This window comes from Nelumbo nucifera, chromosome 1, assembly GCF_055504915.1.
Source record: "Nelumbo nucifera cultivar China Antique chromosome 1, China Antique-T2T, whole genome shotgun sequence".
NCBI classification, from domain to species: Eukaryota; Viridiplantae; Streptophyta; class Magnoliopsida; order Proteales; family Nelumbonaceae; genus Nelumbo; species Nelumbo nucifera.
In genome coordinates, this window is record NC_142649.1 from 199245176 (window position 1) to 199261475 (window position 16300).

General features: G+C 35.4%; 1 protein-coding gene across 7 annotated transcripts; it reads left to right on the forward strand.

The window, feature by feature from the left end:
• The first annotated feature begins 3807 nt into the window (after nt 1-3807).
• LOC104602379 (3-hydroxyisobutyryl-CoA hydrolase-like protein 1, mitochondrial) lies at nt 3808-13635 on the forward strand. 7 transcript variants are annotated; one of them, XR_736076.3, is made up of 16 exons: nt 3808-4035; nt 4113-4193; nt 4408-4476; nt 4573-4636; nt 6761-6840; nt 7751-7834; nt 8095-8179; nt 8786-8871; nt 9199-9320; nt 9924-9984; nt 10657-10755; nt 10842-10943; nt 11036-11077; nt 12666-12791; nt 13247-13304; nt 13401-13635. XR_736076.3 is itself a non-coding variant. In XM_010266052.3 (15 exons), exons 1-14 carry the CDS (start codon nt 3913-3915, stop codon nt 12783-12785), a joined length of 1218 nt encoding a protein of 405 aa, XP_010264354.1. In that variant the 5' UTR covers nt 3808-3912; the 3' UTR covers nt 12786-12791; nt 13401-13635. The 7 variants fall into 7 exon arrangements, 5 of the variants coding, with proteins under 5 accessions (XP_010264354.1, XP_010264356.1, XP_010264355.1 ...); XR_736075.3 differs by having other exon boundaries at nt 3809-4035; nt 12666-12802; XM_010266052.3 differs by lacking the exon at nt 13247-13304.
• Nucleotides 13636-16300: the final 2665 nt, after the last annotated feature.

Below are 16300 nucleotides of genomic sequence, written 5' to 3' on the forward strand. Positions count from 1 at the left end.
CAATGCTTTTTATAATTTATGTTTTTTTAGATTTTTCTTTTTTCTACAATCTATAAATTTTCCTATATATTTTGTTATTTATTTGCAATTTCTGTGTTTTTCTATAATTTTTGGTGTTTTTGTACAATTTTTATTTTCTAATTTTGTTTTTCAATTTCTATAGTTTCTATAATTTGAAAATAATTTTTTATTTTGTTTGCAATTTCTATAATTTTTTATATTTTTTGAAATTTCTGTGCTTTATGTATTTTATATTGAAAAATATTTTTTTGAACTTTTCCTGTTTTTCATGTCTAATTATTAAAATATATGTATATATTTTATTTTTTTTATGAAGATTAAAAAGGTAATATATTAACACCCGTTAGTCTGTTTAACATGAAGTTAGTGACATGGTAACTTTTAGACATTTTGAAAAGTTGTGATGAGTTTAAGAGAAATGCTGAAAACTCATGGTGAGTTTTAGACAATTTCCCTTCTTTTAATTACTAGATTCCACTATTTAAATCCATAGATAAATAATTCTAATAACATAAAAAATTAAACAATTTTGGGTCAAATAGGCCAACCCATGTTGTATTATTGTTGCCACAATTAAATAATAAAAAATTAAAACTTGATAAAATGAAAAAATATAGAAATTAAAGAAAAATTTGGGAACATATTTAAAATAAAAAATGCCATAATTAAATAATAAAAAATCAAAATAAAATAATATATAAAAATATAAAAAGGAATTGAGCATATCTCTAATATTATATATTCATTATACTAAATAAAATTAAGTATGAAATGTAAGAAATATTTTTATTAACGATGAAAATGGAATTACAAATATAAAATAAACCTTGAAATTAAATTAAATGATGTCATAGACAAATAATAAACTTTTTAAAATAAAAATACAAAAAATCACAAAAATAAAGAAAAAAATAGAGAAATTTTTGGGCACATATTTGATGTTATATATTTATAAAAAAATAAAATATTGGGTTCATCTATAATATTATACATTTATTATATTGAACAAAAATAAGTATTATACATAATTTTGTAAATGATGGAGATGCAACAATAAATGGTTTGGGTCAAATGGATTAACCAATGATGTTATAGTAAAATAATAAATTTTTTAAAAAATAAAAAAATGCATAAGCAATAAAAATATAAAAATTATAAAAAAATTGGACACATATCTAATATTATATATTAATTATACCAAATAAAAATTAAGTATGATAAGCAAACATTATTTATATAATGTAGGCAAAATATATAATTTAAAATTGATTTGAAAGTAAGGTTATTTTCCTATCTAGATGGTGGGTTAATGATCAAACTTTTCAAATAAACCTATGGTGATGTCATAATTGAATAATAAATATTTAAAAAAGATAGAACATAAAAAATGAAAAGTATAGAATTTTGTCGAAAACATTTGGAGACATTTCTAATGTTATATATTCATTATATTAAATAAAAAATTATTAAAATAAAAATTATTTTTATTTATGATGGAAATAAAATACAACAACAACAACAACAACAACAATAATAATAATAATAATAATAATAATAATAATAATAATAATAATAATAATAATAATAATTGATGAAGGGTGATTTGGCCCAACCTAGCGAAAAGGGGACACGTGGACACGACCTGACTAAGAGATGACAGCTCAGCTTGGCAAAGCCTAGTTCGCAACGTTTGAGCTCAGGTACTCCGTCACCTCGGCACAAAATCTCCTCGACGTCGGGGCACCTCGGCACTCAATCCAGTTCGAAACTAGAGAACCGAAGTATCAGCTTGGGGCTACCGACCCGAACCGCTACGTAATGACTCTAGAAGTTTCTCCAGTAGACTTCGACCCACATGGGATCACGCTGCGTAACGGCAGGCCTAATCTTCTCCCCGCCCGGATCGGGCGAAATTGATAAACTTTATTAATTAATACGTTACTCCCCAATTAAAGCGGAAACGGATCCCCTCAGGACGAAAATCCCAGAACCGATCGGCAAAACCCGCGAGAGCTCAACTATATAAAGGCACCTACCCCAATGACAAAAGATACGCGTGATTTTTATACTCTCTAGCTCTCTAGCTCTCAAATCTTTCAGCTCGCACCACAGTTTACTAACTTAAGCATCGGAGCGACCTCGCCGGGTTAGTCACCCCGGGTTCTCTGATCCGTTGTCTTGCAGATTCACCTAATTTGCTGCTCGACTGGATGCCAAATCATCCTCCAACAGGGAGTAGTCAAATCGCGCTACATCAATAATAAAAATAATAATAACTGTCATTATAAATTAAAATTTCAACATGCAACGCACATCAACACTTACTAGTATTAAAAAAATAGGGATGTTGAACCTTTGTGGTAAAAACAATTCTTTCTTGCGCCTCCTTCATTTACCGGTATCTCGTAGGGGGTAAATTAGTCAACCGGGTAATTGATGATTTTTTTTGACATCCGAATGACAATATAATGAATTCCATGGAAGTATTATTTCCCGGAGAGCATCATTTCTCCAGGTAATTGATATTATCTGTTGGTGGGTAAATTACTTACTCACTTGCTGAAAACATTAAAAATCTCTGGTCAAAATCTTTACCTGGGCAAGCACATGACTTGAGTACTTAAAAAATGAACGAGGCCTTTGAGAGCAGTTGATAGTTGATACATCGATTTATTTGTTTTTTTATTTTTTATATGCCTGGAGTAGAACCTTACAGAGATGAATGAAAGAGTTCCCTAAAGAAAAGAGGTGGGTCAACATGAAAAAACAAAAAAAAAACTAAATCACTTAAGTTTTGAAAAATAAAAAAGTAAGGTAATGGAGAGTCATTTTCTCTCCCATCGCATGAACAAGGACTGAATCATTTCAACTTAGCCATATTCTTACTCATATTTTATTCCTATTGTTGGTGTCCACTACCTCAAGCCTAGGAATTGGCACAATTGAATGAAATTACGTATCAGGTTAATAGTATAAAAGAGCTTGTTTGGGGGCATTTTGCCCAAATGATACTTTGTCATTTATGGGCAAATAGGCATTTTAATTTTTTGAAACCAAAAAAGTTGTATCATATTTGATTTAATTGTTAGGGTAAATTGCTGAAACTTCTGAAGTTTGGTAATTGTAATCACCTCTAGACTCTCTAACACAGTTGCAAGTAAAACCCCTTTTGTTAGAACATTATAACAAGAAGCATGATAATGTTCAAAATATCCATGCAGTTGATTTTGACCAAAATGTTTATTTTCTAAATTTTCTCTTCATATCAATTGTTGCCTCAAATCCTTTCAATCTCTTTTCTGAAATTGATTTAGTTTCCAAATTTGCTTTTCATATTAATCGCTCAAAAGTAAAGCTGCAGGTAATTAGATGGATATTTTAGACGTTTTGTACCTCTTATTAGAGGATTCTAAGAAAAAGGGTCTAATTACAACTGTGTATGGTTTTACCAATTTGCCTTAATTTTTAACGTTAAACAACTTGGAGGGTCTCTTTGTATCATTTATGCTTTTATACGTAGCGTCAAGGGAGGTTTTTGGAGATGTCAATGTTCAGGGGGAGGTTAAAGTATTTTCTAAAAACCACAGTAGGTTTAAATGATTTATCCATTTTCCGATTTTCGTTGTTTTTTATAGTTTCTACCCAATGAGAGCTTTCTTTGTACACGTAGCAAAGTCTGCACGTGCTTTATAATTTGCACGTGATCGTGATATATTTGGTGGCGTTCCATGTCATTCTGTCGAGGACAGAGAAGCCGTACTGAAGTCGCTTGCCCGATCGTTAGATTGTGAAAACGGGTATAAAAGAACAAGTTGATGAATAGGCTTAACCGCAAGGTTAAGGAGGAAAGGAGTCGAAAGAGAACACACGAGAAAGAGAGGGTATAGGAAGATGCACAGATTCAAAGCCTTAATTCTCAGGCGCTCTGTTCGCATTCCTAACTTTCTTCCCCATTACAGAAACCTCTGCTCTCAATCTAGCGCCGTCGTTGATAATGATTCTACTGAAAACCAAGTGAGTAGCGGATGTATGCAAATTGAATAATCAATTCATCTCTTGCTCGACTATACGTATGTCTTATTATCTTTCAGGTACTAGTAGAAGGCAAAGCTAGTTCAAGAACAGCTATTCTCAACAGACCCTCCGCTCTTAATGCTCTCAATACTTCAATGGTACTCTTATTACTCTATATTCATGGATTTTGCTTTCTAGGCTTTTTTTGTGTAGGTATTTGGTTGGCACCCACTACAGAAAATTATGTATTGAGGTCGTTTTTGTACAAGGGCACTTGGATTAAGAAAATTTCTTTCTGGGTCATTGTTGCTCTGGCATTTATTTGGCAATAAAAGGAAGACTTCACATTTGGTTTGTTTCTTTTGTCCTCAGGGGGCTCGCTTGAAGAAACTGTATGAATCCTGGGAAGAAAATTCTGATATTGGGTTCGTTGTAATGAAGGTAAGCAAGCATTTTCCATCTTGGCTATTCGGTTCATCATGCCAATACTTATCTATACGTTATTAAAGGAAGACTTGGACATTTTGTATACTGAAGGGTAGTGGCAGGGCGTTTAGCGCTGGTGGAGATATTGCTACTCTCTATCGTTTAATAAATGAAGGTATTAGATCATTTTGGTTTTGTTATTAGGATCTTTTATTTGGAAATAATGCTAGAATTGTTTGTGTAATGTACTAATAGATTTCTTGTCCAGTTAAAGTGAAGAGGGTCTGTGGTTTGATGGTGTGTGTGTGTGTTTCTTGGGGTAATTTGAGTTCAGTCCACCTCAGAATTCATAATGCAATCCTTCAGTTTGGGTCAGTGTCGGGGGGGGGGGATGCTGTTTATAGGGGGGTGGGAATAAATACATTTGGGGGAATTAATTTTTGAATTCTGAGGTGGAGTGGACTGTAAAAAGGCCTTTTTTCGTCCGCTGTTGCATTAAAATAAGTTGTCACATCATCATTTTATTCCACAAAAGGAAAAAAACCATGTTTGCTTATGCCTGTTTACACAAAAATGCTACATAAACGTCATATTCTAGATTTTTATGAAGGGGTTATCCTTAAATTAATGTTCCTACAATTGTTGGGGTGGGGGGTGGGGGAGCAATTGCCCCCATATGAGGTGGCACACAGGGAAATAAAAAGTGGTGTACTTTTCTGATATATTCCATCATGATTGCAAAAAAGTACTTTTAAATGCATAATCAGCATGTACTTCTAAGTTCTACCAAACATGATTTGTGCACGTTTAAGGAAAAAAAATTGTAGCACAATCAGGCACCAAGTTCCTGATTGATTATGCTCCAAATGCAACAACTGATAAATGCCAATGACATGTCATTGTGTTTCTCCTTTATTTTTCAGTTGACTAACTCACCATCTGAAATGGAGCCAATCCTAGTTATATTATTAAGAAAAGAATGTAATGAGGCCCTTTCAGGTTTCCAGGAAATGGACCCATTTTCTAACTTTTCATAACAATAACAAGTCACTCTGCTTCATGTGGTGGCACTTTGGATTCAATTGGTATGGAAGCATAGACTTAGATAATTTTATTTCATGTGCATAATCAATGGAAAAGATGACACATTGCGGCCTTTCTTGATTGTTAATGGCTTAAACCTTGAACTTAGCTCTATTTTGTAGAGAGAGATAAAATGACTGGCTGTTAGAAATTCACTGGCTTCATTGCAACATCAATTGTTTTGGCTATCTAATAGAAGGTATTTGGGTCTCAAGGGATGAAAACATCAGGGTATTTATCTGAAAAAGTCTACCACCACTACCTTAATGTATTGAGTTAACATTCTCAAAAACAGCCATCCGAGTCTTAGAGATTAAAATGTCAAGGTAGCTACCTGAAAATAGATGTCCATATAGATGCTTTGTGCTCTGTTGACTGAAATTTTGATATGGGTACTGGGCTTATGGAATTTGGAATTTTGGACGTATTGAAACCTCAGCCAAGTGCATGGCCAGGCATTGTAGAAGATTTCATCCTGGAGCTGCCAAATGCTGTTGTGTTGTATCAATCACCATTCAAGGGAACGGTTGGTCAAAAGCTTATTAATCAGATTAAAATATGAATGGTAGTCTGTTATGTTAATATAGAGCATTTTTTATATTTCCAGTATATGTTTGAAGCCTCACAGAAAAGGGTCTTATTCCGTCTAAATTGTTGACTACTAGAAATGGAAGAATTCAAAAGTATCTTACTAAGGTTGCATTTGGCATTCCTTATTTTAAGTTCTTATCTCCTTTTTGCAGTTAAAAATTCAGTATTCATAAGGGCATTTTAACTGCAAAAAGGAGGTAAGTCCTTAAAATAAGGAATGCCAAATGCAGCCTAAATGACATGCAGAGCAGCTTGGTTGAAAAGTGATGTGGGATCAGGTCTTTTTGGACATTGTCCACTTTACATTTACAGTGTATATAAATCTAACTCATTTTTCTCTTTATCTTGATTGTTCATAATTTGTTTATCTCCAATTTTGGTGCATGAGCTCTGTATTGTGTACATCCTTCCAATCATTAATATATTGTTAGTTTTGTTGCTGATTAAATATCTATCCATCCCCCCATTTCCCTCATGACCCTTTCTTCTAATCTTTTTGAAAGTATTGCTTCATACAGACTGGGACTATGTACTCAGATGTTTTCTTTTTGGTTTCATTTTTATGGTTTTTATTTGTGCTCAGTCCTGGTACAGTCTTCTGAACTATTTAGTTTATTCTATGCAGGGAAGATGGCTGAATGTAAAGAATTTTTTGGGACGTTATATAGTTTTATATACCTTCTAGGAACATATCTAAAGCCACATGTAAGTATTCAATGGTTCAATTATGAAATTAATGATAGAGTTCAGAAATACTTCTGTGTTTTTTCCCAGTTCATTTCTGGTTGTTATAAAAATTCTTTGGGATATTTAGTTGATGGCAATGTATCATATCACTTTTTTCTATGGTTTGAATAATAAGATGAGACAGAGAACAACATTTATTTATATTTGTTGTTTTTAATGATTTTAATCAGTAGTATATATGCTTATTAACAAGAGAAAGCCAGTATACAAGAGGCACAAAGAAAAGGAACAAAAATGAATATAACAACAAATGGCAGCCTTCCAACCTACTCAAACTGATCCTCAACAAAAGCCACTGTATTATAGCCTATTAGTTTGGTGACTAAGCTGTGAGTGCCCCATATCCTGTGACCTTTTATCTAGAAAAGTTTCAAAAACCAGCTCCAACTACTCTACAACAACTAACAAGGTATCATAAAACACATGTTCCAAAGCATAATACGTTGATGCTGTTTGGATCTCTGACAAAACAAGCACAATGAAAAGATAGATGCTCAAGCACTGTAATTTCTTCCTAACCAACTTGGACCTACTATGTGGAATTAGGAAGTGGTAATTCTAGATGTGTGATATTTCCCCCCAATCAACATTTATGTTGTATCCTCCCTCCTCCTCCTCTTGTGTGTGTGTCTTAGTCAATTAATTGTGATCCACTCTCAATATGCTGAATAAGATCTGTGCCTTATTTAGTACTACTCGGGCTACATTTCACTTTGACTTGCATAGTATGTTCTGCAAATTCCTTATAAATACATCAATAATTGAGGTGTAATTTCAGGTGCTTTTATATAATTTAAGTTCTCTTATTCTGTTATTAATTAGAGTCGGTCATTAATGATCTTGAACTGTTATGATGATTTCCTTCTAGGTGGCAATTTTGAATGGTATTACCATGGGGGGCGGAGCAGGGGTTTCAATCCCTGGTACATTCCGTGTTGCAACTGATAAAACTGTATGTGTCTCCATTACATACATTTTATATTCATTTAGATCTTTGATACTTCTTCATCTTTATATTGGTCTATTTTGTTTTGTACTTGAATGCTCTGATTTGATAAGTAGGTTCCACTCTTCTCTGATGTATATGTCATTGTAGGCTTTGGGGACATGCATGCAATATTGTTTTTTTGGTGCCAGAAAAGTATTGTTTTATTTATTTATTTTTACTAGATGAAATTTACTAATTTTTCTCATATCATGGTCAAAATGCAGGTTTTTGCTACCCCAGAAACTCAAATTGGTTTTCATCCAGATGCTGGGGCATCCTTTTACCTTTCCCATTTACCTGGTTATTTAGGTACTTCTTATTGGTGCTATTCTAACTTCTGATTGAAAATTCTCTTCCTTTGTGATTCATTTGCATTATGAATTTGGTGATCCAATCAGTGACACCAATACATTTTTCTTAAAATTTGCTGGGAATTACTCTTATATGTATGCCATTCACCATTGCTGATTGATGAAAAGACATCATTGTCAACAGCTTACATGAGTACATTTTTGTTTATGTTCTTGTAATTGATTGTATTTGTATTGGGTTTATCAAGTTGTCATCATTGTCAAAATCTGTACGACTTTGGAAGTCAGCCATTTATCTCCTTTAAAACAACATTATAGAAAAGCATGATTGCTATTTCTTAATAAATGTCATCCTAAGCATCACTCGACCTCTTGACCAATTAACTTTCACTTGCAAGTCCTTTGCATGTCTCATCTACCGCTACTTGTATATGTTTGATTGCCTAAAGTCCTGTAGCAAACAAACTATTGAGGTTGTGTGACATGACACTTTACTTTAGTTGGTTATGTGGATGTATAATGACTATTAAAATGACTGACATTCTCTATTCCCTGATATTGCTTGATATGTGTGGTGCCTATATATGACTCTTTCTCTTTGCAGGAGAATACCTGGCTTTAACAGGAGAGAGGTTCAATGGACCAGAAATGATTGCTTGTGGGCTTGCTACACACTATTCACTCAGTGCAGTTTGTTCCTCTCTCTCTCTCTCTCTCTCTCTCTCTCTCCCTCCCTCCCTCTCTCCCTCTCCTCCCCCCTCCCCCCCAAAAAACAAAACCCTAATCCCTCCAGTTTATTTCTCTATAATGTTTTGAGTATAGACCAAGATGTTTGAACTGGAAAATAGTCAACTAATCCAACCGGATTGGCAGTTTGGTCGGTTGAACTGTTAGATGGGTGATTAACCATCTAAAGTAGTGGGAAAAAATCATTTGGTCTCTTTTTTAAGTTTTCAGAAAATTGTTTCTAGATATATGTTTCTTCTTAGCTATGTAAAACTTATGATGTTTTAACAGAGGCTACCTTTGCTCGAAGAGAGACTTGGTACATTGGTAACAGATGATCCTTCTGTTATAGAAGCTTCTCTAGAGCAATATGGTGACCTTGCCTATCCAGATAAGAGGAGTGTTATTCACAGGTGGTTCTCATTATCTTGATTTTTCCTTCAGATTTCTTAGTTCTTCCCAGTTAATGCATTATTTTCCTTCGCATCTATGATTTGTCATTTCATATGACTGTAATTACAAACAAAAGCATCATTTTAGGACATAAAATTCATCCTAGGATTTCATAGAATCTGGATAGACACTTTTCTGTGAGACCTAAAGAAAGATTCTATGAGATTATAGCACATGCTTAAAATTGGTTCTCGAAGATGGTGGGACCCATGTTCTGATACCTGGTAAGCTTGTAATGTTCTTTTTTTTTTCTTAAAGTAGAGCTAGGCAAGAATCTGAAGAAGCCCTCCGAGGGAGAACCCATCTGAAGGTTTTATCATAGATATAGGAATTTAATGATTAAATCTTCTTCCTTCATAGTTGTAGCAATTACATCATGCATGCACTTCTGTCACCAGCTGATTCTTGTTTTTTGCTTGAACATCTCTCTTACATGCCTCCATGCAAATAGAGTGTGTGCTTTCCTGCCTTTCTCTTGTATATAATAGAAAATCACTAGTTTTATGCTTGTGTACTATAGAGGTCCTACTTTCTAAGTACATCATCTTCTTCATTCTTTCCAGTATTGAAACAGTTGACAAGTGCTTTGCCCATGACACTGTTGAGGAAATTATTGGTGCTCTTGTGAGTATGAAGTTGATTTCCATACCTTTCTTTTGATTTGTAAATAACTATTGGATGATTAAATTTCATCATTGTTTTCAAGAAGGGGCGGTTCTACCCATGGTTTCATTTGTCTTGGTCACGTAACAGTTTCTTTCAATTAGAAACTGTGTTGAAAAGGGGAGAAAAGTTTGTTAGTTACTAGAACAGTATAACTCAATTCGGTCTTAGTTGAATTGACTTGAGTATGCTGATTTTCATTTTGAGTCTTTAAGTCATCCACATTTTCATGTTCTGTATCTGGCAACTATTCTCTCTCTCTCTCTCTCTCTTATGTTTACTATGACATTTGTTCTTTCACTCCCTGCCATAATGCCTCCAATTAACCTAAACATATTCTTAAATCTTTTCAAAGGAACAGAGGAAACCCATGTGAATCTGTTTTAAGAGTAGGTTTCTAGCAAGATAAAGGCCTGCCAATGATTATTTTCATTCACAACCATCTCAAAATAATCATTAGACTCAAATGTTAATAATATTGGTGCATTACATATTCGAGCTTTTGTGATTATTTTCTCTGCTTTTTTTAAGCCTAAATTTTCCCTGATGAAGCCATGAGTGGTGTACTTCAACTATTATTGACAACTTTCCAATGGAGGAATGTATAACTGATATCAATGACAACTTTCTCAGGAAAATGAGGCAACCAGATCATATGATGAGTGGTGTACTTCAACTCTAAGGAAATTAAAAGAAGCCTCACCTTTGAGCTTGAAGGTTTCCCTAAGATCTGTGAGTCCCTTTTTAGTTGTTTGTCTTCGTTACATTGGACAATGCTTACATGCCTTATATCCTGACTCTATTAATGACTTGTTTAGATACGAGAAGGTAGGTTTCAGACTCTTGATCAATGCTTAGTCCGTGAGTATCGGATGTCTCTTCAAGGGATCTCTAAACAGATTTCCAGTGACTTCTGTGAGGTATGGAAGGCTTTCTGTTCCTGTAAGTAGAATAACTTATGTGTTTTTTTTTTTTCTTTTTTGTAACATTTTATGTTTTTACAACATTTTAGGGGGTTCGTGCACAATTGGTGGATAAGGACTTTGCCCCAAAGGTATGTGTATATGCTTTGTTCTCCCTGGCATGTATGATGAACTAATGAAATCCACAGTTGGGTTAGTTGTGTATCCCCCCCCTAGAAATTCAGGGTTTACTTCTAAGAAAAATCAAGGAAAATATGGTTGGTAAACAGAATTAATTAAGTCAAGTATTTCTCCGCCCCCCCCAAAAAAAAAAAAAAAAAACTTAGATGAAAATATCTGGTCTTTGTGGTGGCGTAAATAAGGGTTTATAGGGAAATCATATTAGGTATGATGATTTAATAATTGCATGGGCTTTGTTCAATGGTGGGAAAAGAATAAAGTAGCTTGGAACTTTAAGAACAAATCAGAAATAAACTATTAGTATCGTTGCTATAAGTCTGTGTAAGGTCTATATTGTTGCTGCAAAAGAGGACAATAATTGGAATAAAATAGTGCCTTTGGCTTTGTTTGTTTGGTATTCATGCCAAGTTTTCTTGATGGTGCTGATTCCTTCAAGCAGCTATTATCTCCTGATTCCTAATAGTGCTTCTAGGTGCTGATTCCTAGAGAATGCCTAGGTGTTGATTCCTGGTTATTTTCTTTCTTTTCCTGTTTGTAGGTCCATCCTACATCAATGAGAAAGTTATTGATGTCCACAGACATATGAATACTGGCCCTTTGTATCCATAAAAAATTCTTCTATTATGCTCCTTTCAAATAACCCAAATTACCAACTGGTGCCAGGGGACTGTATCACTTCCTCCATTGATCATTGGCAAGAACATGATATAAATAAATAACATAAAAAATCTCATAGAAATTAAGTAGCTAAAAGAAAAGTAAGAGATAGTAGATTGCTTCTTCAGCTGTTTTGCACATGGCACAAATGTTAATTTGCATTCCCCTATCATTGAATACCATAAGAACCTTATAGGACCTAACAGAAACGTTCTTTACCTAAATACAATAGCCACATAAAATCTCCCACTCCTGGTGAAACGTTCTTTCCTTAGGTACAACCTGCATCATCTGTGCTAGTCCTCTAGTCAAGAAATTTCGTCCCTTTGCTCTGGGAAAATAAGGCCATCCTCCAGCTTCTTAAAATGAAGCAAGCATTCCATGAACTCTCTATTTAAAAGGGGCCTAAGGGAGATGGGGTTCCAACTTCTTTGCACATATTGCATATAGATCACTTACCAAAATTGATAGGGATGGAACCTCTTTGGAGTCCATCTTGGCAATGGGAAACCAAATGCGCTAACAAGTATGAACTATGCATACACACGCAGACAAGATTATACACATTTATTTTATTGGATTATATCCTAATTGGATTACAGTGGGTTATATCTGGATTTAATCTGATTCTATGGCATCCAATTCCAAACCTGCTTAATTGGAGTTGATTTGATTTGGACCTAAGCTATGACCCAAAATTGACAGCCTTATGTGGTGGATTCTCTTGGAAAAGGAAGGTTAAAATGGGATTTAATGCAACTATGTGTGTGAGTGAGAGTATGAGAGAGATTCATAGCTTATTTTGCTTTACTATAAATAATTCCTTTTGGTCATTGATTTAAAAAATGAAGACCTAATGTTATCATCATCTGAAACATGCAGTGGGATCCTCCATGTTTGGAAAAAGTAACCAAGGACATGGTAGACAACTACTTTTCACCACTTAGTGAACTCGAGCCTGACCTAGAGCTACCCATAAAACTGCGAGAAGCGTTTACGTGATTGGAGGTATGCTAAAGGTAAAATGTTTCAAATTTAATTTAATTAAAAAAATGGAGATGTGTTAATGGTAACATGTTTCAAGTTCAATTTAATTAAAAAAAACTATCTTTTCTAAGAGGCACTTTGATTGATTATTGTGTTGTGGATCTCCTAGTACAAGCCATCATGCAGATTATTGTTTCCATCTGATTATTGGATATTTCTGTGAATCATCTGCAATGTTTTCCTGATCTCTGAAAAAGAAAAAAAATTGAGATAATAGCTATATTAATGTCGTCCTCTTCATGTCAGGAGGATCTCTTTAGGTGAAACTCATTAAATGGTTCTTACAAGCCATAAAATCCATAACCACCTTATTTGCTTTGCATGTACAACATATGCATCAAAGATGTTTTCCGCTGCAATGGCATTGATATTCCTCCAATCTTGTGTGTGTGTGTGCTTCAAACACTTGTTATCAGATATATGTACTGGGGTGGGGCATAGCCCAGAAGAGGAAGATGCAAATGTATTTTGCAGGTTAACTAATGGCACGAATCCCCTCTTTGCTTCTTCTTCTTTGTTTTTTCTGATCTGATTCTTTTAATTGTTGTGATTCTGGTGTTCAAAATGCAGATGCAGATTTATGGCGGTCTTCTTTCTTTGGGAGGAATAAATTGGTATAACCTATTATTGGGTCTGGTGAAGAGAAGTTGATTATTCTTTGTAACACTTGCATTACATTTTATTTTTGGCTTTGGTAAAGTACTGATGAATTCATACATCTATACATGTATCTTTCACTTGTGATAAATTATGATGATCAAGGAGAAAATACACCAAAAGGAAAGGGTTGTTTTGTTGAACGTGGCAATTGTTTTTGTTTTGGAAAACAAAGTGGCCAAGAGTTGTGAAAAATTCTCTTATCCATACTTTAATACCATATTCAATCTCCATTGCCAATGACAACTTCTAGCAAGGAGTATGGATTCATTATTGAAGCTGAAGCAGCAAAACATGGTGATGGTGTTGATTGTTGAAGCACCATTATTGGTTGGGGCGTCAGATCTCTGCTTGCAAGGTTGTTCTATTGGTTCGACAAATGAGTTCAGTGCAAAATGGAGTTGTCTCAGTTAAAACCGATTGACGAAGATAAGAGTGTTGTGTTTCGTATATCTTGGGGAAGGCAGGCAAATGTATCTTGTAAAAGCAAAGTTACTGCAAGTTCATACTTTAAGATGATCTTCTATGTTTTTTTCCCCTCTTTTTGATGTGCCTAATTAACCGAGGCATTATTGCGTAAAATCTATAAATATGGATTCGAATGGCACAACAAAATAAAGTAAAACATAATAAAGAGAAGTAAGAAATAAAGCATACGGATTTATGTGATTCGATTTATAACCTACATCCATGGGCAAAAGAAACAATGAAGATTACCGAGTCATGCAACTCTCACATAAACCTTAAATCCCAAAACCCTCAAAACCTCTTGAGCTCTCTTTCAAGCCAAAAGATATGCAACTCTCACATAAACCTTAAAGCTTAAATCCCAAAACATTCAAAACCTCTTGACCTCTTTAAGATGTATAGAAGAACCTCCAAACTAAATAACCCATATTCGGACCAATAAGTTGAATATAAATCAGGTCTATATCGCCCCTACACTTCAACAAAAAACTACTATAAAATTTTGCTTTTGTTGTTTTCTCCAATTTGAAGTCACATAAACCTTAAAGCTTAAATCCCAAAACATTCAAAACCTCTTGACCTCTTTAAGATGTATAGAAGAACCTCCAAACTAAATAACTCATATTCGGACCAATAAGTTGAATATAAATCAGGTCTATATCGCCCCTACACTTCAACAAAAAACTACCATAAAATTTTGCTTTTGTTGTTTTCTCCAATTTGAAGTGGGTAACAATAAAAAAAAAAACAGGGCACAAACATAATAAATATTTTTGACAGAGTCCTACGATTTTCCACATTTTTTTTGAGTGAAACTACAAATTTCTACTTGAGTTCCAAATAAATAGTTACACAAGGGTCGATATTACTCGATACCCTTTATGTGTTTGTTACTTATTGGATGGGAAACCAAGAATTTCACAAATTTTTTGTTGTTGAACTCTTGAAATTTTGGCCAAATGAGTTAATGAAAATTAATATGGATTGTGATTGTGTGCCATCTGGTGCTCCCTGCTAGAGGACAGCTTGGATGATGGACTGACTAGGTCAGCTGGCCAAGTTGTAAGAAAACTATCAGAGTAACCAGGGTGCTTTACCCGAGGTGGGCACTCCAATGCTTAAGTTAGCGATGAATGGACTTTAAGAGCTAGAAAGGGAGAAAGCAAGAGAGCTGTGAGTGCTAAATTACGTGTACCTCCTCTAGTCGAAGGGGGTGCCTTTATATAGGTGCAAGTAGTCGTGAGCTTCACGTAGCACGCCCGAGATCTCCGGGAGGACATGACTTATCTACCTACCATGCTTGGAGGTGGTTTCATGCTCGGAGACGGTTTCTGCGTAAACTGATAAAGCTTATCCGATTGCTTTCGAAGCAGGCGGCATGGGAATCAGCTCCATTGGTGGGGTTATGTGATCCCAGAGGATCTAGGGATGATAAGGCACACGCAAGAGAGGCCGGTCACCATGTTAGGTTGATTGCCAGCTGGACCTTGGTGGGATGTCTCCCCTTACGTCGAGGTGACTATAGATTGGCCTTGCCATGGTGGCGTGGGTACACTCTCATGGTGTGCACGATGTGTTTGAGGTGCATCCAAGGTGGCTCCAAAGTGGAGTCTATGATCTAGGCAAAGGCAAGTCATTGCCTACGTGGTGACGAGGTGTTAAGCAATGATTCGGAAGTGCCACGTGGCATGATGTCACTAGAGGGCCAAATTCTCCCTCATCAATTGCCCCCACTCCCAAGTGGAAGTCGGTTCGGTGAAGGAAGTAGCTTGCTATAGGTCTCTAGGCCGAGGTGACTGGGTTCAGTAGGTTCACTATTGTTGGTTCAATCTCTCACCTGAACCGGTCGATAGAGCATGTTGGGCGAGCAAACATTGCGGGGCAAATTTAAACTTTGAACTGAGTGCGCATATTTGAATTTTGAATTAGGTTGTACTTCAAATTTTGAGTTCTTCCTCGGAACTTGAAGCGGGGTGTCTCTTCGAACCATTGGATTGAGAGCATCTCGGCCATTAGTTGCTTGAGTCCCTTGCCTATATATAGGGGGCCCCTGAAGGGTCATATTTGCACTATTTTTGGAGTCTTTTGCAGAGCAGTAGAGTGAGAGATCAGAGAGTTCAGCGAGAGCAAGCGAGGTCAAGTCTTGTTCGGTGAAGTCTGTCCTGCTCGACGAGGTTGGTAACACTTAGCGAGGTCGATTTACTTTCCATGGTCATGTCAGTGAGTCCTTTCCCTTGTTTTAAGTTATGTCTTCGAGTGAGTCAGAGAGGGAGTACCACTAGGCTACTTGATCCGAGGCGGAGACCTTGGCTCAAAAGTGATGAGGTTCCCAAAGAGGGACCTCC